Raw genomic sequence first — 26,182 nt, 5'->3', positions numbered from 1 at the left:
AAAAGAAAGGTCAAAGCATGTAATCCACTACTGAATAAAACAAGTTCAATCCTTATACACATATTCAAAACAATAAGTGAACTAAAGCCCATTTCAAACAGCAGCTCCGAAAGAGAACCAAATCCGAATTTTTACTGTAGAGTGTGAATCTATACACAGTTTCAGACAGAAAGCTAGCTAAAGTTAAAATCTGTTCTTAGAAAAAATGCTGTATTTATTAATTATTTAAAAAAAACAAAAACAAAAAAAACCAAAACCACACCAACCAACCACTTATCAGCCTTACCTGATGGAAGTTATAGGTCAAAATCATCTCATACAGCTGACGATTATTTGGTAAAATATCTCTGGAGCCCAAAGGTTTTATTTTTGCACTCACTGGTCTGCAGTTAAACAGCAATAAACAACAGAAGGTTGCTATTAAAAAACATGTATCCTCTATCAAAATTTGTCTTGCTTAAGCAGAAGAATATTCTGAATTACAACTGAATTCGGCACATGCAATAACACCTCTTAAAATATTTTAACTATCAAAGCAGCATCAATTCCTCAGAGTCAATTTCAGTTGAATGAGAGTGGTGTGGCATCATTTACGTTTACATTTCATTCACACATTCTGACACCCTTTAATTACATGATAGACATTTTTCTATAAGATCCTGTCAGCTCTTTCACTGCCAAGAGTGCAGACTAGTCCCCAAGTAAAATATCTGTGCTGGGCCATACCATGGATCCATTTAACCCACGTTTCCTAGTCTGGTGGACACCAGATAGACTGCTGACAGAAGAGTTAAGTACAGACTAATACCACACATGATACATCTCCCGAATACTCACCCTGCCTCAAAGCACTTGAAACTCAAGAGACTGAATGAGAAGCCATTCAGCACTTCACTTTCTTGTGTGTTATGAGTCACTACTTAATTCAAGAAACAGTACTCATGCCTTAATTTAAATATATAAATATTTTCTTATTAATTACAATTAGTTTACTGTCAGATGAATGTCTCAAATATTACAAGGAATTAAGAGCATTTTCATTTTCCAAATCAAGAATGAGGTAAAGATGTATTAAGGGATAGTTTTATTCCCTCACTTAGGCCATATCAAACTGGGTACTTCTGAACCTAACATTAAGTGACCTCAGTTCCAGTTACAAGGATCCAGAAGTCCCAGACAGAGCCCAAGGTCTTCACCCAGAGGCCCAAGCAAGGGAAAATTTTGAATTACTGACCATTGTGATCACAAGTCTTAAAAGTATTGCTTAAACTGTATGGCATTTCTTTCTCCTCCTGAAGTGACCCACTTTGGTAATTGCTGCACTGGTTAGGAATTTTCCAACAAAGTTTCTCCTCCAAATCAGCATGTGTCAAACTGACAAGATAAACACAACTTCCCACATCAAATTCTGCACCAGATCCTACAAAAATGCTTCCAATCAACCAGAGAGAAGACAGTTTTCCCAGGTCAAAATTGGGCAGGACCTGAAGGAATTGCTTAGAAAAAAAAAGAACAAAACGAACAATAGCACCAAATAACTCTACAATTTGTTTCTTTCTACTTTTAAGTGTCTCCTTTGGAAGCAATGGAATATTTCTGTAAATATGGTTGGGTGTGTTTTATTTGTGTGTGGTTTTTTTTTGTTTTGTTTGTTTGTTTGTTTTTTGTTTAAATTTGCTTAAGGAAAAGAATTTGTATGGAAAAAAGTCATCATAATTCTCAAATTGTGTTGAAGTTAACAGGAACAAACTAAAAAAAAAGAATGGTAAGAAACTTTGATTCATGCTTCCAAATCCACTTAAAATTTGTCAAGAATATTGTTGTTACCTAAATTTAATTGTTAACTTGTTACTGTTTTAACTCCATACGAGTAGTTTTCCAACTTTCCCAATACAGTTCGCCAGAAACTCTACCTGAGCGTCTGAACCCAGCTTTTGAGATTTATGCATGGAGCAATATCTTCATACTTCAGCAGGGACTGGACATCAAAGCGTACGATGCCTTCTGAAGCATGCTAAAGGAAGAGTACATAACAATTATGCTTCTGTGCATTTATAACATCAGCTGTGGATCATCTGATATGTCCCTCAAAAACAAAACTCAAGCTGTATTTATCTATCCTATGAGAAGTAATATTGTGTGAGTCTGAAAGCTTCACAAGATTATCTCTATTTCACAACAGCAGACACACTGGGTCTTGCAAAACTTCAGCAACTGGAGCTAAAGTCTTACTTATAATTTTTTCCCCTTAATAATTAAAGTACTTTGTACAGAAATGTACAAGTCAAACTTCAGGCAGGACTGAGTTTTGTTTGTGAATTAGCGATGATTTCATTTGAATATGTAATTCAATAAATACATGTATTATTCATCTAGAATCTAAACACAAGTATTCTCTGGTGCTTCCACTTCAGATTATTATTACAGAATTGTTCGACTTTGCAAAAGAGAAACAATACTACATACACAAGTGATGTAGTAGTGATAGGCAAAGTGATACACAAGCGATGCCAGTGATAGGCAAAATAATTTGAAAACTTCTTCTAGCAGTATCCAATGACAAAGCTGCCAGTACATCAGCACTCTTAAAATTTATTTTAAGAAAGTTACAGGTGCACAAGAAGGAAAGTCAAAACTGTTTGTATTCACTCATTTTTAACCCTCCATTATTCAGTTGATCTAATCTTGCTGGGGTGGGAGAAACTGCTGTGCACACCACCACCACCACCTCTTTCTTTTCCTGCTCTACTGGTTCAAGGCCTGGTACCTTAGTACAATGCATCCACTCTTTCCCCCCCAATTTATTCAGCTCTTAGAGCCTGAATACATCCAAATTCACCTGAGGATGGCTATAATTTACTCTGGTTCTTAGCTGAAAATAGGGAGAAGCCCAGATAAATTAGCATGGCGCTTCTTCATGTGGGTATTGCTACCTCAGCTCTCAAAGAGAATCCTCTCCTGAGGGAAGCAAAGTCAAGCCAAGCCAAGTTGCATAGGACACCAAAGAACACAGGAGCAAGGCAAAGTACTGTAAATACTAGGATATTGATGTTTTCAGCAACTTTTTCAATCCTTTAGTATCATGGAGCCTTAAGAATCACAACACTGTCCACCCACTGTGCTTTCAACCTGCCCTAAACAATGAACCTCAAGGTAATTGGCACATCTCAATAAACCACTGAGCAGAAAATAAATTTCAATGACATTTTATTCTGAAAGTGGTATTCACAGTATTGTCTTTTAGCAACTGTAGTCTACATATTCAAGTTCTGCTGTGGTCTCAGCAAAGCTCACACGAACACTTGCTAGTGAAAGTATAGTTATAGTTTTAGCCTCTTAGTATGTCCTTTCTGTTGGTGTTTGCTGTTTCCTTTATATTTTTCCCTACTGATTTATAATGATAAGGCATAGAAAAAAAATAATAAATAATGGTAATAGGCATTTCTGTGGGACTGAATTCCTATTTACCTATTTTTAAGAGAAAACATGAACATCTTATGTATAAGGATACTTTTAAGTCTTTCTAAATACAGGCAAGAATGAAGAAAAGCTTTTTTATTCTGACATACCATAGGACTTGAATAAATAAAAATAAACACTTTGGAAGACTTACCATGTTTAGCTGAGGAGTAGCACAAAGTACACCATGGAAAGAAATAGTGTAATTAATGCTAACATCACTAAGGCTTGCCCACCACCGAGCAACACAAAATTCAATGGTTTTTCCAGCCTGGGTGACAAAAGCACAAAGTTAGACACATGCTCCCACCTTTTCCTTCTATTCACCTCAGCCTCCCTTATACCAAGAAAAAAAAAATGGAGTATAGCTCAAAAACACCTGTAATGTGCAGTTTACTCCAATCATATATGTTTGTACAGTACCAAATAAGACATTATACTTGGTCCGGAAAACACAAAACAGTTCCAACAAATAATGAAACAAACAAACAAACAAACAACAAAAAAGCCCACAAAAACAACGAAATCAAACCCAACCCAACCCAACAAAACACAACCAAGAAAACCAACCAACCTAAACTACAAACAAATCAACCAAACAATCCCCACCCCCCAAAAAAAATTCCTAGAGTGCCAGGGAAAGAGTGACAGAGAAAGGTACAGCTTTTATATGTTATGTCTTTCTTTGCTATCCTTTATACTGGACAGACAGGTTAGTTCATAAATGAGTTTAATATGTGTGCCCCAGAAGATGCGTATAAGGAAAAGAGCTAGCATTGTTCAAGATAAGCCTGCAGAATCTAAGCAATGTGAATAGAAGCCAGCCAGTTATCACCTGGCTTCAACATCAAGGAGATGTCCTGGGTACCACATTAAGCACTAAAGGCAAAATATGCTGTACTACATCTATATAACAAGTCATAGTCCCTATTTGAAAGGGAAACAAACGGGTTTGTATAAACAAGAACCAACAAACTGAAGAGATTAACATGTGTTATAAGGGTAATATCAAATAATTAGGAAACCCTAGCAACCTATTAGAGATCTTCCCAAAACTGAAAACCAGCTAAAATCACTTTCTCTCTCTTCCCCCACACTACCCCCTAAGGGAACTTACTAAGACAGGAAATGCTTCAGTCAATGATCCTTTTTCTGGTAAGGATGAAAATTTGTAGAACTCATGACTTCGATACGCTTTTTGTTTCACTAGCTGAACAGCATGAAGCACAAACTTGGCAGTCACATCAGCTGAACATGAACATACTGTCACTTCTAGATTGAAGAAAAAAGTTTAGTTTCAAGAGCCAAGAATCACAGAAGGAAAGCAAAGACTCACCAGAAAAACACTAGTTTCACAAGTATTAATAATTTGTAGTCTAAGTAGTTATGTAGTACCCCAAGTGGCTCCATATGTGAATAACGTTTACGTATCAGTTATTTACAGACCCTTTCAGATCAAGAAAAACTAGTTAAATTCAGAGATCAGTTAGAAATATGATGCAACTAAATGGTGAACATGAATTAGACAGTACAGATGTATAACCTGTACTTAACAAACTACTACTGAACTCCAAATTAAGAGCCTTATCACTAACTTCAGTCTAAATGAAAGATTCTTGAAAGGATTATTATTTTGTGATCTCACACAGGAAGACAAAAAAAAAACCCCTTTTTTTTCCTCCATGCAGAATTATGAGCTACTTGCCCATTATGAAAAACATTTTCTTCAGCTGAGACATCTTTTAACACTACATCTATACACCTTAAAAACTCAAAGCTCAGAGAGTAATACTTTCCCATAAACATGGGGTATTTCTTCTGTTATGGGCAATGACTTCAGATTGTATTTGATGATTTCTCAGAGACTGAGAATCGGGATCCTACTATACCAGAAACCATGGGATAACTTAAAACTACTCCTCTAAGAGCTTGGAATCAAATCAATATTTTATGTATTCATGGGTCAAAACCTTGAGTTCTTATTTCAAACCAACTTTGTCAAGTCTGACAGATGCATTTATTTATATTTAATTATATGTGGCCATTTTCCCTACCAGCCCATGTAGCTCCCTGTGGAACATCAATGAAGTGCCTTCGGATTTGACCAGGTTTAAAATGAACATCTGTATATGTCAGGTCATAGCTTGATGATTCATCTACTCTGTATGTCAAAAAAGAAAACACAAACAGTAGTTATCAACCAAGCTGTGAAGCCTTTTTTTTTTTTCTTTTTTTACAGTACTTTAAAATGCAAAAATACTCTCAAAAAAGATGTACAATGAGACTATTTAGTCCTCGGCACCGATTGTTTCAATCTGTACTAGTACAGAATCTGACAGCATAATGTATCTAAAAGATCTAAAACATCAGCTCTACCACATTATGTTGACACCCCCCCATCTCCCCAAAGTCAGAAGTCATCTGGATTCTGATGGACCAGGAAGCTTCAGCCACTGTGGCTAAGCCCACCTGAACAGACTGCCTTCTGGCTGCCAGGACCAAAACTACAAAAAAGGTAAATGTCAGTTGCAAGAACTTTTCAGATATTCGCTCCCTTATTAATGTTAGTAGTAAGTTCAAGAATTCCCAGAAGAAAAAAGGTAGTGAATTAAACAACAAGCGGGCACAGAAAACCAAAATAAACTTTAAAAATGCATGTAAATCCCGAGTTTACTGACCTTGTGGGTATAACAACAGTTATTGGAACTCTGAACAGAGGGCCTGCATTAGGCATTGCTATATCATATCCACACACCTAACAAAATAAAATACAGCCATTTAAAATCTTTGGTCAAGAGGAAATTACAGAAGACAACACCAAACTTAAAGCAGTTACAGAGTATTTTCAATCTTTGTAGTTATCAGTGAGAAAAAAAAAAATCATTTGACCACTGCCACCCTAGAAATAGTAAACCAGCAACACTCACCAAGAAAAAAAGAAATATTAGTTTTCTCACTTACTTCAGTCTTTCCCCAGAAGTTTTCAAGCTTTCAACCCACATTTGATAGTCCCTATATCAAAAACTCCACCTAGTTTCAAGTCAGAATTTGTCCCAAACAGCCTTTTTATTTCAGCTATTTTTTTTTCAATTAAAAATATTTTAATCCTTGATTTCCAGATTTATAATTGAGAAAACAGAATTTGATTTCACGGCCAAGTTTTAAACACTATCTCTGAAAATTTGTTCCATCCTCACTTCGCTAAAATGTTCCTGGAGTACCATAAAAGACTTGCAACTCTAAGCATCTTAAGTCATTTTCTAAAGAGCAAGCTGGTATCTTCTTCATTATGATCAACTACAACACAAAAGAAACATTTCAATATTAATATAAGGTTTGGGATAAGGATGGAGAGGGCTGGAAAACATTTTTTGTTGGTGGGTTTCTTTTGCAGGAGTAAAGAGGATGATTGGGAGAGAAAAGGAGAAATTTAATAGCTTTCATATTAAATTTGTCCAAACTTTAACATAGCCACTTGGTGTCAGCAAAATGCTTCTGCTGTACACAGCCATTACCACACTTTTCTCCTTCCAAAATGGAATGAGGTAGATGTGAGGAAACAAAAAAAACCAGGTTCTGTCACTGTACCCAAGCAACTCCTTAAGGTAAAGCAAAATATTGGGTCCATATAAGAGTGCATGGCTACACCACAAAAGATTGGCCAGTCCTTTAGACACCACAGAAAAATATTTAAGACCTCATAAAAACACAGATCGCTATCCTCAATAACACGGGACTGAGCCTGATAGTCAGAGGTGATAATATATTCAGAGAAAAACAAACTTAGCGTATTATTTATTTGGTTTGTATTTTTATATGGTTTTATTTTTAAACACATATACTCGAAGTCCCATTGGTATGTGCTGTACAACATTGTACAGCATAATTATTGCTGAACCCTGGATTCAGCCTGTATAGTAAAATGGAATGTAGTAGTATTTTCTGGTCTGTATAGCATGCAGCTTGTATTTCCTTAAAAATTACTTCTAAAAGAAATTTAGATAGTTACCACATTAAAAGGAAAGGGCACATAATGTTGCTTAGAACACCAATACTTCGATACCTCCGCATAATGTACAATACCTCTGTATAGTGTAGTCCTTCTCTCAGGCCACGTGGATCCACACGGATATTTATGTGCCGACACTGGTTCATAAGCTCTAAATGACTAGGACACTGGACCCACGGTGCATTTGAAGTTAAAGCTAAATGAAGCTGGAGAGATATTCTTTCAGTGTTTTCTGTCCAGAAACAAATTTCAAAAAACATTATAACACAAATGTGAGCATATTCTACTATAACACAGTATTTGCCACTATGTACACATAAGCCAAATATACAGATCAATAAAATGTAATAGGAACCAAGTCCTTTGGGTCCATAGATGTCAGATTCTCCACAAAGGAGAGTATTCTATATTTTTTCTTTTTAACTTGAGAAAAATAGAATAGCAATAGTGTACAGTAAAATAAAGGTTGTACCCAACTTTGAAATTTCCCCCCAAAACAGTCGAAGCTGACAAAGTCAAAGGTAAACAATGCTTCAGTTACCTACAACATAATCTGGAAGCAGGTATAAGCTTTCTTGTAGATACAAAGTCTTGTCTAATGCAGCGAAATACAATACGAAGCAACTCCACTGATTCTGAAGGTTACACTAATTACCCAATTACATTCTAGAGCAACCTAAGCAAGAAGTCTATTAAAAAGGGCTATGGGTTAAAGCACAGCTTCCAGAAAAGCACCTCAGCTCTAGCTAAATGTTTTAGTGATTAAAAAACAGATTTCTCCTGCTCTAAAGATTAATGACACTTTGAAAAGTCTTCCACGTTTTCTAGTCCTAATTAACCTTAGTTTACAGACATTTCACTACATCTTTACCAAGTAGAGAAAAGAGCACTCTATTATCAAATGTAGTTTCCTCATAGGTACATGAGAAGCAATAAAAGCTCAAAGAGAACTTCAGACAGACTGAGCAGATCAGCCTCCCTTAAACTGAAGTTTTTCAAACTCAATCTTGTAGAAGACATCAGACACAGCACAGAAATAACGGGAGAGGTACTAGAGAAACAACATCATGCCAGTCATCCATGACCCCACAACTTCATTTTAAATTTCTTCAGAACAAAGAGAGACCCCTTTTTTCAGTGAGAGGAAGCAAGAAAGCAACAGACTCACTCAAAACATGGAAGTGCTGCAGTTATAAGTCTGAAGTTACAAAAGTTGTTCAGCTGCATGTCTTCCTTTAACACGAAATTTAGAGTTGTACTTATTCCTTTTATGGTACCTATTCCTATCACCCCACATTATCACAGCTTTTCTGTTTAAAGATTACGCTTTATTTCCCTCCCCTGCATACAAAAGCTCTTTCCTACCTGTATTCTCAGGAAAGACAGGTTCTATGCCAACCCCATGGTCAGAAGGTGCAGCTATCTGGGCAGGATCTCTGAGGTAGATTCCACGGTTGCTGCCAACAGTAACCGTAAAGCCCACATTATTTGTGAATGATGAATTCTGAATGAGGTAGTCGTAGGCTTTATCAACCTGTTAGAACACATTCCAAATTAACAAATTTCAACTTAATAGTACTTTACGCATATTATCTTCAGTCTGAAGTGTTCAGCAAGTACAGCAACAGTGAAGTAACTTGTGCTACCTGGCTGATTGCATCTCACACAATACTCAGCATAGATAATGAGACAACATTTTCAGTCTGCAATAGCTGCACAAAACATCAAGAACATTAAAAAAGACAAATCTCCTTTGCTTTAAATCCATCGAAAGATGTGTATCAAGTTTTCAGAGATGACTTCAAAGACAAAGAGGACTTCAAAGGTCCAGACTTACTCTATTAATTTAGTGCCTTTCTCATATGTGGAGCAACACCAGCTAAGCATTTAAACCTTCCATACAACACAAGAAGCTGAGTAGTTCAAAAGCAACAAGCAATATGGAATGCCCATGTAAGTCTTACATATTGATATAAGAGAACCAGGTCATGAAATCCAGCCCTGGATTTAAGTAAATGAGCTGTCACAGTGAACTCAGATGGCAAGTTCACCTTTCTGTCTTAAAAAGACACTATTTCTATCTTGTCTTGTATTCTACTGACTCCAAAAACCTTAAATTCTCTTATACTTCACAGTGAGCTACCTTCACCAGCGGAGATTAGGGCACTCTCTTTCGAGACAAGTGGACATAAGCAGCCTCAGTCTCCCATGCTTTAATCACAGACCAATAAATAATAAGATACGACGGGTGTTATTTCACTTTTCTGCGGCAATGTTGTTTGAGATGGCTACCACCATTGCTGCCTTCTGTATCAAACTTGGTCTTACAGATGTGCCTAGTGGATGTTACCTACTAAGTTTTAGCATCTCCTGAATGTGAGATTAATGCTAAGTATTTAACATCTAGCATATTTAAGTATGAGAACAAACTCTCAGTACCTCTATTTGGCTAAGATGGCAGTGACTGCAGGCAAAAAACAGCAGCAGCTCTTTAAGAATGTAAGCTTATGGATAAGGAGATTGCCAGTCAATACCCCTTCATCATCGAAAGGATTACATTGCAGATTTCCAAGCTACTCAGAAGCCAGGATACAATGAACGCAGACTTTTCAGTGCAGGGCCAGAGCGAAGTCATCACACAACTGCAGCTGTACTGATTTGTGAACCAGCGTGGGTATCTCTGTATTTCCACTGCCCAGAACTTACAGTGTCAGCTTTTGTCTGCATAGAACAAGTTCCTTTCTCTCTGACAACAGCATAAAAACATTTTTGGACATTAGTACAGAATTTAGGCATCCAAATCCATGTGGGTGACAAAATCCCACATCCTAATTCTAAGTCCATATACCTTTTTGTTCAGTCTAAGAATGTGTTGTTTTTCTACAGTAACTGCATGCTGAAACTGAAAGAGCTGTCTCATTCCTCCTACTACTACATTCCCTTCTCTCTCAATCATATCTGAGAATCAAGAATCATCTAGAAAGCTGCTCTTTGTGGGTTAGTTTTCTACTAGTAGTTACTTATGTTGTCTTTTTTTGCCAGCAAGTACCTGAATAATACCATGTCCTTGTGCAAATACTTCTATGTTTTCAGCTTTCACTGCAGTATTTTCTAAAGCTCTTCTGACAGAATGAACAGTGTAATGAATGTCATTGGCTTTGAGTCCTGAAATTAAAAATAAGGGTATTATTAGACACAACAGAAAGTCACTTTTTCCTCCGGAAAAAAAAAAAAGCTGTATCTAACCTCTTTTAGACTATGAATCCATGTTTAACATTGTAGCATATTACCTGACAATACTAATGCAATGCCTCCACATGCATTGGGAGAAGACATGGATGTACCATTCATGAGTTGTGTTCCTCGCAGAGTCCAGTTTGGAACAGAAGCAATAGCACCTCCTGGGGCACTGATACTTACTCCAAGGGCTCCATCAGTGCTAGTGTTAAAACAGAAAGGTTGAAAAACAGATATTTTTTTTCTACATACTTTTTCTTGAAGTTAATCCATGCACTTAAAAGATAATTTTAGCCTTAAAGAACATTCACAAGTATATTACTTCAATAATTCCATTAACCCATTAAACCCAAGAAAAAGCATGCCATTTAGTAGCAATTAAAAATGTCACACTAATCATCAGCCATGCCTGCTTTACAGTGAGAGTTTTCTAATCTTTCACTCCTTCGATACTCTACACCAGACTTCAGTTTAGTCAGTAGAATATCTTCTGGGATTTGAATTAGAAAAATACACGTAAACAAGCCTATTAAACACTTCAATACATAAATTGTATTCTACAAAGCTTATTTACCATTTGTTAAAGAAAAACAGTAAAATGGAGAGAACACTAACAAAGATTCAAAACCCAGATCTCTAATTTTGCATGTTGCCACTTCACTACCAGGTCAGATTTTGAATTACAATACAGAACGTGAGACAAGGAGAGCAAGAGAAGATAAAAGAGGGAATGTCAAGATGTGACCAGGATCACCTGGGTCTAAGTCACCTTCCTTCCTTGCCCAAGCATATATAAGAACAGAGCAGGTACCTATGGGACAGTTGAAGCACCATCTAGTTTTCAGTTGTACAAACCAGATATACTCCATCTTCCTTGCTCTGGATAGGCAAAAATTGCACCACTGTGCCTGAGCTACTACGTTCTTTGGAGAGGCAAGGCATTTTAGGGTATTTCTATCCCACACTAACAGCTTTGTATGTCTAAAATCAGCCTCAAATCAGGCTAAATTATAAAAGACAGTACACAGTTACTGTACAACTCACAAGAAGAATTCCAAAGTCTAAACACAGGCAAGAACTCAGGAAGAGATGCTGGTTTTCTTCTCCTTTTGGTTACCAAATTACTATAAAATAGTCCTGAGACACAAAATAAAAATTGAAGTTTTCATTGCCCCTAAATTTTCTTTTATAGTTCTTTCTAATTTTCTATAATGTGAGGTAGAAAAGCTTTTTTTTCTGCCTACCCACACCTCTACTGGACTCAAGCAAAAACCTTGAGTAATTTGTGCCATCACAGCAACCACCCTGAAGCCATAAGTAACACTACTGCAGTAACAATACTTCTTTTAATCTTCAACACCAACAGAACAGTTCACCACACTAAGTTAATGAAATAAGCGTTAGGGAAAAAGTCCTCTGAGAAAATAAATTTCAGAAAAAGAACAGATTTCCAAACAACTTTTAACGACTTTCAGAATCTCTGAATAGGCTTGCACTCATTAAATACACTTTCATGAAAAGTACAGGTTGTGCCAAGGCAGTTCAGAGGTCTTCCCCCTCCCTCAGGAGTTCTAGAGCCCAACATACAAAGGCCTTCCAAGAACAGGAAGCCACCTATGCTCTTCCCATGGGAAAGAAATATTCTTGTATTAATGATCAAGTTTTAGATTTTGAATTGCATAATGTGAACACCAAAGCAATGAATTTGTTCTTTCAGTATAACTTACCTAGGCCCTCTGGATGACCAAGTATATTGATTTGCTGGCAGTTTTTCTCTTAAAGAATATTCAGCAACCATCATGTCAGGCGATACATAGGCACCAACACCTGTAAAAAACATTCAAACATTTTAGATGTACAATGAATTTTTATTAAAAGCAAAAAAAAAAAAAATTTCTATGTTTTAAAATCATTATGAGAATAATTTTTGCTTGACATTTGAAAATGGAAACACGTATTTTCCATCTCACTAAATCCAGATATTTTTACAAAGCAAGTGTAAAACAGCATGCTATGCAGTAAAAATGCTGATAGTCATATTATATAATATTAAAATATTATGTGAACTTCAAAGTTTCATTTTTGTTCAACTGGAATATACTCACCTTCTACATTTCTTTCACAACAGATCACTGTGACATGTGTCTACACCCTCCTGCGCCCCTTTAGTTGTGTTTATACTGTTACAAACTACACAAACCGTACCTCAACGCAACCCGTGTGAATTCGTTTATGCTCACATGGTTCACAGCTACACCACCTGGAGCAGATGGCCACATCCACACAGCTCAAACACAGTGATGAGACTATCATTACTTTCCTGTCTATCAGTTCAAAGTGCCCAGAGCATGTAAATGACTATGTCAAAGCCTGCTGAAGTTGTATTTTCAGAACACAATGTCAAGGATGCACATTGCATTTGCGCCATGTACCAATTCTAAAGTGTGTGCTGCATTTTCTTTATGGTACAGGTGCTATCAGGATGGTAGAAAACTACCATACCAAGCTAACGAACAAATCTGGCAAGGTCCACGTCCACACTGGCTGAGTGAACTAAGCCAACCTGTCAGTACCTTGCTCTACCCTCAAAAACCAAACCAAAACAACCCCTATGTGGTTCCCTCTAGATGGAGAACAAGGAGCAAGCTACTTTGTATTCACAGGAAAGTATCACCCAGTCTCTAGAGTGAAACAGCAATAAACTGAACTGCCAGGACATCTGCACTATAAGAGGAAAGCCAATGCACACCTGAAAAGATCTTGTTAGTTCCAGTTCCAACTCCCCAGTCTCAGTAGTGGAGTAACTGTCAATTAGCTTTTAGAAAGTAATTAGCATTAATCCTAATAGCTGTCCTGAAATACTGTCTCTCAAACTTTCCAGTCTACATGCTGACCTCCTCGCATGAGAATACTGAGATTTAACAAGCACCTTGTTTAACACAGTAATGCAGCAGACATTTTATATAAAAATTAAGACTAGGGAAGCTACCTCCAAATGCTAATCTTATACCTAAATCTTTCACTGAAATATTAAAAACATACACTAGCCCACCAGTAATGCCAATCCTTATTCCAGTAATAGACTTTCATAGAAGTGGCATCGCAGTTGAAAGAATTCTTCCCCTAGAAGGACTTGTCTAGGACACATCATGGGATTATCTTATACATAAATAAAAACCTTTGTTTCACCACCAATAGAAATCAGAGTATATGATGAAGACAGAATCTAAAACTGTGATTCCGACAATTCAGATGCATTACAGCACTTCCCAGAAGATTAATGAGAATCCAACTTACTTATACTTTTGTAAGTTGCATTTACCAGCAGCTTATGGTCCAAGTGAAGTGGTGTGGTCAGATGTTTAGTTAAAAAAAAAATAATATCAGAATCTTTGAATAGATCAGACCATGAAGATTTCTTTTGCAAATTTTATACAAAGCCACATCAAATCAAGACCATCTGCCTCTTACCTCTGTTTTATACATAAGTAAGGTCTTGAACCGAAAGACAACAATCTAAACTTCTATATCTAAGCATCTAAGTGCTTCCCTCAGAATTAATCTTGTAGCCCAGTGTCTTTGATTTTTTTTAGATTTAGTTCAGCAATCAGCCACTGATTTCAAACAGGTAACACAAGTACAAAGCTGGAAAAGATAGAAGCTGAATACTCTCAAAATAATTTTTTTCAAAACAAATTATTTACCTATTACACTAGATGTAGTTCCACCGGGACATCCTACTGTAGAAAGGCAAGGGCCATTATTTCCTGCACTTGAAACATAGATTACGTTGTGTTTCCACACTGCTTCATTAATTACTTCACAAATTCTCCTGATGTAAGAGAAAAATAAAAGTCATTTCATCAAGAATATCGCTTTCTTCCACAAAGCAAACTCCCGTTTTTAGTAGAATCTCTGTAACCAGTCACAGAACAAGGACTATTATGCAGCCTGCTGCCCATATCTATCAGATGTGGTTCCAGTACAGAAATCGACCATGAAAAATATCTTCTGGTTTTAAAAGGAGTAACATTTTTCTAACAATACTAGGTCTTAAAAAAGCCCCACAAATCATGTTCCAACTACAAAAATCCTTTAATATTCTAAAATCATCTTTGTATCATAAATCAATAGTACTTTTGATAGGTTTACTCAGTTTTCAAAGGTAGTTTAAAATGTAAACTGCCACAGTTTAATTCATATGAATCATTTGGACCTGGACGATTAAGTCTTACTGAGAGTTCATTTATACAAAGCTCAACAAGTGTAATTCCATTTCTGCGATATTAAAATACCTAATATTAACCACAGTAGTACTCACCCAGAATTTGGCCAATGTGTTGCCTCTCCATAGCTATAGTTGACAAGATCACATTTGTATTTTATTGCTTCTATCATCTGATAAAGTAAAATAAAAGCCAAAACACATACTAGTCACAGAATAAATCACCTAAAGAATGGCAAAAAACATCTGCTTAAACTGATCTGCTACAGATCTAAGGAAAAGAGATAAATACCTTTTGATTCTACAAAAGAAAATAATTTAACTCACTTCAATCAGATATTTAAGTGGTATTTTCCCAGTGAACAGAATAGAAAAAGTCACCCCCTGAACAGTCTTATTCTTGCTATGTTCTAAACTATAAACTAGGACATTGCCCTACGAGAAAACCGCAGACATCATTAGTATTGTCTTGAATGTCTGTCCTCAATAACATAAAATCCTTTCCTGTGCAGACTGGTTGAATTCCAAAAAGTCAAAAAAACATTATTGTATATCTTCATGTTGCTATAGCAAGATATTCTATATGCCACAAATATAATTTTATATTTTCACTTCCTTTTCCTGGGTAAAATTTTCCCCCATCAGCTCACTATATGAAAAAGGCCTTGGGCCTTCCATCATTAAAAAAATAATAGTATTTACCTTATTCTTAAGAAAACAGAGTTAAAACAAATTCAACCACATGGGTAGATACTAGCCTAATTCTAGACTTATTTAAGTATTCTATAGCTATTTAAGTAACCACAAAAATACAGTCACAACACAGAAAAAGGAACTTCAGAAAGCACACAAGTAACTTAGCCCACATGTCAAGCCAGCCAAACACAGTGCAACTCTATCAGTCCAAAAATACCTGCAAATGCTCTGTGCAACACAAGTCTTGTTCTATATTAACGCATTAGTCTTAAGGTATGTTTTAAAATATATTCTGGCTGGGCTTGGTTTTTTGTTTTTTTTTGGGGGAAGGGGATGTTCACTTTGTTTTGGATTTTCCTCCCTCCCCTTCGAAGAACACTGTGTTGTTTTCGTTTTTAGGTTGGTTGGCTTTTTGTCTGCTTTTGGGTTTCTTTTGTTTGTTTGTGGGGGGTGTGCGTGTGTGTGTTTTCTTGGTTTTGTGTTTTGTTTGTTTGTTTTTTTTCTGGTTGTTCTGTGGTTTTGTTTGTTTGTTTTTTTAAATTTCGAAATATTCTAGAATCATAGAAACACAGCCTATAAGCAACTGGAGCAGGAAGTATCCCACAGTATTCTACAATTAAGTCACATTGCTGAGATTAATAATTTATTCAGTGAATTACTCACAGCTCTTATTAGACCAGTGCCAGTTTCCATTGTACTTAGTCTTGTATCGCCAATCTTGATTGCAAGAATCTGAGCTCCAGGAGCCACACCATTTCGTTCTGGTTCTTCTGGAAAGTAACCAGCTGCAATACTAGCCACATGTGTTCCATGTGCTCCTGAGCAAATGAAAAGTTGTATCACTATATGGTCAGCGAACTTCATTTATACCAATTTAATGTACTACATTTCAACTAGTTTTTACTTATTGAGCTTTAAGTATATAAATTCAGCTGGCAGCCAGTCACAAATGGTGTTCCCCAGGGCTCCCTACTGGGGCCAGTTCTGTTTAATCTCTTTATCAGTGATCTGGACAAGGGGATCAAATGCACCCTCAATAAGTTTGCAGACAACACCAAGTTGGGTGGGAGTGTTGACCTGCTTGAAGGTAGAGAGGCTCTACAGAGGGATCTGGACCAATGAGTTGCAGCCAGCTGTATGATGTTCAATGAGGCCAAGTGCTGGGTCGTGCAGTTGGGTCACAACAATCCCAGGCAGTGCATCAGGCTCAGGGAAGAGTAGCTGAAAAGCTGCCTGGCAGAAAAGGACTTTGGGGTGTTGGATGCCTTGAGCCATCCCAAGTATCGGAATCAGGACACAATACAAATTACTTCTCACGATACCCACACAGCAGCAAAATTTTCTTAAGATTACTTTCATTTACCTCCACTTGTCACAATGGAAAGGAGGTTTCCATCATCATATATATTAACAGAATAATTCAACATCTCAGATGTTCCAAAAGATCCATATTCCTGAGCCTCTTTGTAGGTTCTCAGCACTGTACAGCTAGTTAAGTCACCACTCTCACTTGTATCTATGCAGGCTCTGTTGACAAACACAGAAAAAAGGAATTTTTCCAGCTGCTGTAAACTTTTGGTTATCTACCCCCACCCTCAACAAAGAGTACCACAAAACCTTCACGAAGTCTGGTTTTCTGTTTATGGTATCTTACTTCAAGTCACTATTTTTAAACCTGGTTTTTTACTCTTACATTCAGAAACTGCAAAGAACTCTAAATAAACTGATTTTCAAATGTCCCTAAATTAAAATAAATCTGTCTCTGAAAAGCAAGCATATGGAAATTCAGGTAATTTCTTCAAGGAAGAAATTTTATTAAACATAGCTGTTCAGTGCTGGTACACAAACATTTGAAGTCTTACCCACTGTTTTCTATGACGCACATTATCAGTTAAGAAAAGTGCCACATTACATCCTCTAGTTTGTGCAAAGACTTGTGGGATTTTTTTTCCTTATCACCAATGGATACTCAAAGCAATTTTACCTCAGAGGAAAATCTCACAAGCTCTCACTTTTTATCATGCTGTCTTCAATAAGACTTCATTTTGCCCCATCTTCATTTGGAATCAGAACTTTGTAATGAAACTCAAGTGACAACACAGGATTATTTTAAATAAAATAATATTTAAGACCTCTATAAAGAAGGTGGATGTAAAAGTTAAAACAATAACTTGCATTGAAGACTGTTATGTGTAGAACAAGACATTTTAGACAAATTTAGACATTTACCTCCAGGTCTCACCATCATTCCATACTATGCAATCATATACTGGGCCAGGATCACTATATTTTTTCTCAAAAGAATTCAACAGTTCCACTTGATTTTGTAGTTCTTCCTTTATTAATTTATTTACCTAATAAGACAACAAAAATACAGTTACACGACAGGTATTCCCATATTCCTTTCTGAAGCGATATGTTTGTTCTGTTTCTTCATCAAGAATGTAAGACTATCCTAGGAGTCAAACACATCTAGAAGTTTGATGGTCTTCAACAGTGCATTAGTTATTTTTGGCCTATTACATATAACTATTTCCAATTTCTGTAACGGTAACACTTAAAGCCTTTTTTTTTTTTTTTAACAGATTGTTTAATGATACATAAGTGGTATATTAAATTAAAACTTACTAAAAATATGCTGCAAAGTATTTGAAGTAATACCCTTCTCATATTTAACAAGTTTAGAAAGTTAACAACATGAATAAAATCAAAAAAACATCCATATACAGACTTTTAAAATTAATCAGAAGATACTCTGGCAGATAACAGTGTATCTTTCCTTCACTCATCCAATAAAATATTTTAATCCTCTCAAACAGCAACAAATTGTTGCAAACCACAAGTTTACAAATTTGTTTAGATGTATACCAACCTGGGAGGGAGAGCTATGAGCAGCATCAAATTCCTCTTGTTTCCTACAGGCCTCTGCTAGAGCCAGTCTGTGAACAGGATCCCAGAGCTTTTCCTTGCGTTCTTTCTGTAACATAAAACAAGGTTCCTCAATATTTGACAAATACATGTCAAAGTATGAAGTCTACAAAAATAATTTGAAAATTCTGATGATTCAAGACACAATGGCTACAGAAGTTCAGTATGATACTATCAATAAACAACAATTGCTACACAGGAAAAACAAAACAAACCAAACCAAACAACAAAACCAAACAAACATGTAGCAGTAATTTCTTCACTTTTTGACTCAATGGACCACTGTGAGGAAGACCACTAGGCCAACCTTCTGTTGTTTTTAAAAATCACAGAAGAAACAGATCATGCCAAAACTAAACAAAAAGTCAGTGAGAGAACAGCTCTTAAGCTCTGGCTAGCAGCCTATGTGTGTTAACAAATCACATACTGTAGTTTCCTAGAAAAACTTAAGAATTAGAACAGCAAAATATGACTAGACACCAAAGACAAAATTTAATTCCTTACCTGAATCCTCTCCTTAAGAGCTTTAGGATAGATATCATAGCCATTTTTTATGCCAATGTGATACTTGCCTGAAGGATTTACCCAGTTTGCTGGAATCTACAGAAAAGTATATTCAGAAATAGGTTAACCGATGGCATTAAAAAAAAAAAAAAAAAGCAACACTGTGTAAGGGAGCTTAGCAGAACAGACTTGCAAATATTGTCAATTTACTTCCCTGTCTCCATGACAGTATCTACTGCACTAAGATTCTATAATATGGTATGGCATTTTCAATCCAGTTCCAAATAAACCAGTATCAATTGATGTAACACTGCCATTGAATGCCTTTAAGTATCAGTTGCTCTGACACTATTTTTAAAACATACAGTCCCAGCAGCAACTTTTTTTGGTTAGAGGCCTGCAGAAATCATAACACTATAAACGAAAAGAAGCACCCCAGCATCAAGGTGTATTATGGTAAGAGGTCATGACAAACATCTAAACATCTAATCTCATGTCTTGCTGTAGTTTATAGTCTCAGTAGACCAGATGCACTGTTCCTAGGAACAACATCAAAAGAGAGCAACGGATTCACCCTTACAATCCTTTTCTGTGCAGAATTCAGACAAAAGCTGATAGTATGGAGATAACCAAAGATTTGAGGCCCACACATCACCTCATCAATCTAACCAGCCAATTAAGAACACTTCAGTAACATCAATAGTTTTATGTAGGTGAAACCTCTACTAGGTCTCATCATACCCTTTCTGAAAACTCAACGTCACTTTTGTGCTATTCATAGTAAGAATGTAGCGAGCCTATAACTTAGTCCTCACACATTTTTCAATAGCTAGGACCACCTATCATAAGCTTAACACCACACTTCTTGCAGTTTACACATATGTAGAAAATCATAGTGCTTCTAAAGACAGAACCACATCTGATACTTTTAAAGCATGTTAGTATGTTTTCTTCAGCAAACTTCCAAAACTGTATCAGATACTGATTAGAACAAAGAGTAATTAAATTATCAAGCCCCAAACAAAACTCTGTATACACCTCCATTTGGCTACCGAGAATATTCAATATAAAGACATATGACAGATGAAAGACATGTCATACGAACAAGCAATCTGTATCAAGGTGAACAAATGCAGTATTAGTTTTGGATAAGACCTAGTTAGAAGGAAGTTAAGTTCTGCAGAAACCTAAACAGGTCTTAAACTTGTTGTTAAACAAGAACAGGAAAAAAAAAAAAGATACCCAGTGGTGTCTCTGTAGCACCTAATATTCACCTTTAAAGTTCTTCCAGAAAGACCGGTAATTTCCCCATCTTTAGGTTCTACAATGGTACATGTAGTTACATCACCACTGCCTGTTGTATCAATTATATCAATTATCTTGGGTTTCCCATCAGTTGTAACCTGAAAATATGAGCACAGAAAAATTGAAAAGTTGATTACCTTCCAGCATACAAACCAGGAAACATTTCATTTTTTTAAAGAAAAATATCAACTAACTTCCTCAAGCACTCAACCTTTAGCTGAGTGACATAAAATCAATTTGAAACTAGGTTAATTTTCAATAAACTAAGAGCAACATGTCCACATTTCTGGTTTATACAAATTTACTAACTAATTTCTAAAAATAATTTATAAGAGAAACAGGTAAGAACATTGTATCAATAAGCCACGGGCACCTCAATTTAAAACTAAGCCTAAATTTACAAGACCATTTGCAAAAACTATTTGTGTTCAAGCAATTTGCTGCATTACTTCCACCTCATGACTCCAGCTAAATTTTGAAGTAATGAGTGCACAACTCTAATAAAATGAAAGGTGCTGAAGTAATTGCTTGAAGGGCAATATGAATTCAGAGGGTTGGAACAGCTCTGGTGTGAGGATGGGCTGAGAGAGTTGGGGTTGTTCAGCCAGAAGAAAAGAAGGCTCTGGGGAGACCTTATTGCGGTCTTTCGGTACTTAAAAGGGGTCTGTAAGAAAGATGGGGACAGACTTTTTAGCAGGGCCTGTTACGACAGTGGTAACAATTTTAAAATAAAAGAGAGGAGATGCAGACAAGATAAAATGAAGACTTTTTTTACAACAGGGTGGTAAAACACTGGTACAGGTTGCCCAGAGAGGTAGCAGATGTCCCATCCCTGGAGACATTCCAGGCCAGGCTGGACAGGGCTCTGAGCAACCCGATCTAGCTGAAGATGTCCCTGCTCATTGAAGGGGGTTGGACTAGATGACCTTTGAAGGTCCCTTCCAACTCAAACTACTTTATCATTCTATGAATTAACCATATGCATCTGTTTTTACAGTTCTATGTTAAAAAATTGTTTAAAAAAAAAAACAATAATAATAATAAAAAAATCAATAATCTTCCCAAGATCTCCTACACAATAACTATACTGAAAGTAAAATAGGTTCTTGTTTAGAAAAGCTGTAATATTTAGTGGTTTTTATCATTTAAATGTTTAGTATTGTTGCCCTCATTCTCTATCAATAATTTTTATGCTTGACATAACATATATGGTAGGTAGTTTTGCTCAAATCATACTCCACATTTGTGAATTCAGCTGCTGGAAATTAACAACATGATCAAGCTGCTTCATAAGAGTTATTCTATTGCTGCTAAAAAGACAATAAGGGTCAATGTTTTAATCACACCTCAACAAATAAGGATAAATACTTCCAAGGCCTTAAATTCTCATCGTTTAAAACAAAAACACCCCAAAAAACACACAACAAGAAACCCCCAAACAAAACAAAAAAATAACAAGCCACCTCGCCTACAAATAAAAATAAGTTTAAACTTTCAGAAAAAAAAGAACCAAACCCCCAAATCCCAAACTCATAGCAATCATAAAAAGGATAACGATTTCCATTTCCTGGAAGGTAACAAATACTGCTTTTAAAGAGGCTTGATAAGGAAGAACTTCCATTATAGAAACCAACTTTCTCACTCTGTCCACAGAAATTGCTGTTCAGTTAAAAAAGTTGTTAAAGCACATTAACCTGGTAAAACACAGTGCATAGGCACTCACGCTATATAATTTTCTAGTGTTTATAATTAACGCCTTCAAACACCATTCTTCACTCACAGAATACTCAAGTGCTGCTCCAATAACAAAGCAACTGCAAGCCAAACCTGAGACTATCAGAATAGGACATTTTTCAATATGCCTCTAATCGAAGAGAATTATTCAGTGATCAAAGCACAAGAAAACAAGAATCAAATGTAATCCAAGATGACTTGTTTGAAGTAGACAAGTTATACTACAACAGGTGGCCAGACCACAGATTTATGCTGTAGCAAGCTTAGGTAGTTTTAAAAGTTGATACCTAGCCAGGAAGACGATGTGCAGCTCCTACACTATACAGCTCTTTGCCTCCTGGCTGAATAGCAGGTCCACACATGCACAAAAGAGCCTTTCAGTCAGACACAAGAAACTCGCAGTTTCAGGTGCAAAGGTGCAAGGTTCAACTCCTAACGGCAGCGATCCAGACAGGTTCATGGTCATTTAGTGCAAGTAACTGATATGGCTTCTCCTGCTGACGAGAACTGTTGTTTGGCATACTACCCACCAGTAGTAATGCTACAGTGAACCTCAGAGTTCAACTTGGTTTTCACTTTCAAGTATTGCAATTCTGAGAAAATAATATTAAAAACAAAAAATAAAAAAATCAAGTGAACTTGATCAGTTCCCCTGTGTAAAATACTGAAATAATGAGATTGTTATAGATGGTACATTTTAGTACCTTTCGCATTAAATTTTAAAAAATGAAGATTTATTTTATACAGTTAAAAATATTTTATAGTGTATTTATAATAAAATTCACAGTTTTACATTTAATATAATGGTTTGTTCCCAGTTATTTGAAAAAAAAAAAAAGATTGTTGTTTATACATTTTAGTTTGAAAAACATGTACTTTCATGCCATCTCTGACTTTGTAAAACAAATAAATTAGTAAATTGAGCACTTTAAAAATAATCTATCTGCACAATCCTGGCAGCTGATCAGTATAACAGAAGTAGAGGAGCAGCAGTACTTATGGCAATCTCAACTTAAATGCAAACTCAGATTTATTTGAGCATGTTTTTCCTAGACCATACAATGTTACTGATTCCAACTGACAGCTACTGCAGCAACAACAGATGACCAAGTCCTTCAGCACTTTGGTCATGGGACAGCTGACCATCATCACAAATACATTTCGAGCCTTTCTTTTTTTTTTTAAACTCAGTGCTAAAAAGCAAGTCAAACCAAACTAGCTCCTATTGCTAAAAAGTTGTCTTGAAAAAGTACTAATTTTAGTACAGAATAATTCCAACAGGCACTTCACAAAACAAGCAAAACTGCAAGAAGCAAATGAATTGACTTATCTATTGAGAAATACAATATAAGGAGTGACAACAGCAACAGGGAAAGGACAGGGTGGAGTTGAACAAAGACTACAGACACACAACCACAATGCTCCATTAAACATACCTTACCCGCCCACCTAAAATTTCACCAAGTACTCTGCCTTAATGAGGAATTAGGAGCCATAACTCAGCAAGTAACAAGAGGAAACAGATTCTACTGAAAGAGCTGAGGCAGGGGAAAACACAGCATGAAAAAAGCAAACTGAACTTTACAGTTGGCATCAACAGGTGGAGTGTACAACAATGGAAGATAACATGAAAAGAGTTCCATAGAGGGCACTGACTGTGAAAGATTCAGAAAAAAAACTAAGTACAAGTTAGAGAAACATTTTGTGTGGCAAAGCAAGCCAATGAACAGAAAAATGAAATAGATGTAAGAAGGTTTGTTAAGCACAGTAACTATTCTCTGTGTAGTTCGTAAAGCAGCAAGTGTTCGAGGAAGAATATAAACATAATGGCACTTCCCTGTTACACTCTGTCCCCAAATCTTTTTGTCCCTCAGCAAGTGATCATAAGCCAAACATTTTTGGTATCAGTGTTTACAAACAAAAGTATAACCTCAAATGAACCTACCCAAAAATGAGACACTCAAGAGCAGCAAAGCATGAACTGTTTTGACTAAAACCCCCACTGTATTCAAAACTGGGTAGTCATTTTTGCCTGTAATCATTATTGACATTAACTCCAACTCAAAGTTGGAGTAATGCCTATTAACCTTGCTACATATAACACCTTCTATTCCCTGTAAGCAACTGACTAATTTCTCATAGTTCTAAGTGAATGCCAGGCCAAGAACTGACGAGAAAAATCAGCAGCACAGAAGACAAGGGCATTAAGATAATTTAAAACAAACAAAAATTGTCCCAAAGTTTGAAACTACTTGTCACAGCACAGCTACGCTGTCTCACTGTCTGTGTCCAGGACACTGTATTAGTCTGTGGAAGCAAAATGTAAACTGCCCAATACTCCCTGGAATAAGGACATCTTCTTGCTGAAAAAAACCACAAAGCTATTCTACAGACTGTGTGTTGCCTACATTCTCCTTTATAACTCCCTGTACCCTATGCAATAAACGTCCTCATTCTGTAGCTTAGCAAGTAGCCTAAGTCAGGGGCATTAAGTGCACAGTGTGAAAAGAGGACAGTTTATTTACATGTTTCTCTAACATCCTTGCAGACTCACTTTCACACATTGCAAGATGAATTATTCCCCCCAAAGTTCTCTACAAATCTTTTACTTCAGTACCTGCAATTTTACTCTCCACATAAAGAAAACAGGTTGAAGAAAACTGGTACAGTCAATACTGAGATCATGACAATTCATAGGTATCCGAAGGGGTAATAAAGGATATTTATCTGAGAACAAAGATTCCCTCTAATGCCCATTAACTCATGTTTTTTGGTTGACTACTCCTCATTTACAATCTCTAAAGATTTAGACTTTTTGCTTTCATATGTGAAGCTTCAGAAATGTGCACATCCCATTTATAGTCACATCTTCCTAATTGTCTTTTACTGTTTTCTGATCTGCCTATGTTATTATCTTGTTTGCTTTTTGGCTAGCATTCTTTAAGCTTCCTAATTACTATTCCACTTAACCACAACTTTTTGCCAAAAGCAAAATGTTTCATTCCAGCTTAAAACAATCATAGTTACAGCTGACCAGTGTGTCCTTCCACTCCACCTGTCCTCTTCATTTACCTGAACTCCATAAGGAGTCATTTCAGAACACGGAACTAAATATCTGCCAGGGTTAGGTCCCTGAACTACGTCACTTAGGAGTAAAATCTGCGCCTGTGCCAAAGAAAGGGCATAAACCAACACAGGCCCTGCTTAACTAAATTAATAAAGGATACAGTACCTAAGCAAGTTGCATACAACTCTCTCTGAATAATTTCTCAAGGCTTCCTTTGCCACATCTGAAAGAAAACATGTTGACAAGAAACTGGAAGCAGTAGCGACATAAAAGGTCACATACAAACTTAAACGATAAAGATATGTTAAGGGACAACAGTTAAAAGAAATAAAGAAGTGCTGGGAAACTTCAAAATCACACAGACAGAAACCCACAAAACTGAGATGGAACTCACAATGGCAATCACTGCGCAACCTGAGCTGCAAAGTCGGCAGAACAAAAAAAAAGTAAAGCTGCCAGAACCAAATTTCACACAGATTGTTATTGCAATACAACGCACAAAAAGCACACTGAGACAGAGAGGCATGCAAATTCTGCCAGAAATACACTTTCCATGTAAAATATCTAAGTGGCTACTTGCAGACTCCAGCTACCTATTGTTGAAATAAAGCTAAGGCTTAACAAAGCCACAGAGTATTATTTTGCAATGAGTTCTACGTGAGAGACGACAGCCAAAGAGCATCAAAAAACGTCTATGAATGGCTTAAAAGGAGGATCCTTAAACAAACACCCGAAGTGATCGATGCGGGGCCCCGGCTGCAGGATTCTTGCGCCTTCCCGTACGGGAGCCCACGCTCACGCCAACGCAAGCTTAGCGGGAACTGGCAACAAACAAACAAGCCCCCAGCACCGCCTTTCAGGAGTCTCCCTCCGCTCTGGCCGCCGCCTCGGGCCGCCCGGGGAACACAGAGGCTGCTGGACGATGGCCCCGGCCCTGCACTCCTCCCCGTCCCCCCGGGAGCGCGGCCGCTGCCCGCCACAAAGCTACGGGGGCAGTCCGGCAGGGCCCGGCTGCGCC

General features: G+C 36.8%; 1 protein-coding gene across 4 annotated transcripts in view; it reads right to left on the bottom strand.

Annotated features, from left to right (window-relative positions):
- TPP2 (tripeptidyl peptidase 2) overlaps positions 1-26,182 on the bottom strand; it is a 52,189-nt gene that overhangs the window by 25,677 nt on the left and 330 nt on the right. For all 4 annotated transcript variants that reach the window (XR_011738562.1, XM_065829691.2, XM_065829693.2 and 1 more), the window contains exons 2-20: positions 20,333-20,461; positions 19,059-19,154; positions 18,499-18,603; positions 17,856-17,980; positions 16,990-17,153; positions 16,290-16,444; positions 15,027-15,103; positions 14,410-14,537; positions 12,433-12,532; positions 10,759-10,907; positions 10,518-10,633; positions 8,834-9,002; positions 7,543-7,700; positions 6,138-6,214; positions 5,514-5,620; positions 4,577-4,731; positions 3,614-3,730; positions 1,914-2,014; positions 287-383 (exon numbers count right to left, since the gene is read on the bottom strand). Coding sequence is in view for 3 of the 4 variants with exons in the window: in XM_065829691.2 (XP_065685763.1) it covers positions 287-383; positions 1,914-2,014; positions 3,614-3,730; positions 4,577-4,731; positions 5,514-5,620; positions 6,138-6,214; positions 7,543-7,700; positions 8,834-9,002; positions 10,518-10,633; positions 10,759-10,907; positions 12,433-12,532; positions 14,410-14,537; positions 15,027-15,103; positions 16,290-16,444; positions 16,990-17,153; positions 17,856-17,980; positions 18,499-18,603; positions 19,059-19,154; positions 20,333-20,461 (2,325 nt within the window). In the remaining variant the exon portion in view is untranslated. The remainder of the gene's footprint in view (positions 1-286; positions 384-1,913; positions 2,015-3,613; positions 3,731-4,576; positions 4,732-5,513; positions 5,621-6,137; positions 6,215-7,542; positions 7,701-8,833; positions 9,003-10,517; positions 10,634-10,758; positions 10,908-12,432; positions 12,533-14,409; positions 14,538-15,026; positions 15,104-16,289; positions 16,445-16,989; positions 17,154-17,855; positions 17,981-18,498; positions 18,604-19,058; positions 19,155-20,332; positions 20,462-26,182) is intronic.

The sequence above is a fragment of the Patagioenas fasciata genome, chromosome 1 (genome assembly GCF_037038585.1).
Source record: "Patagioenas fasciata isolate bPatFas1 chromosome 1, bPatFas1.hap1, whole genome shotgun sequence".
Taxonomy (NCBI): domain Eukaryota; kingdom Metazoa; phylum Chordata; class Aves; order Columbiformes; family Columbidae; genus Patagioenas; species Patagioenas fasciata.
Note: the sequence above shows the minus strand (reverse complement) of the source record. Positions and strands in the feature narration are given on the sequence as shown.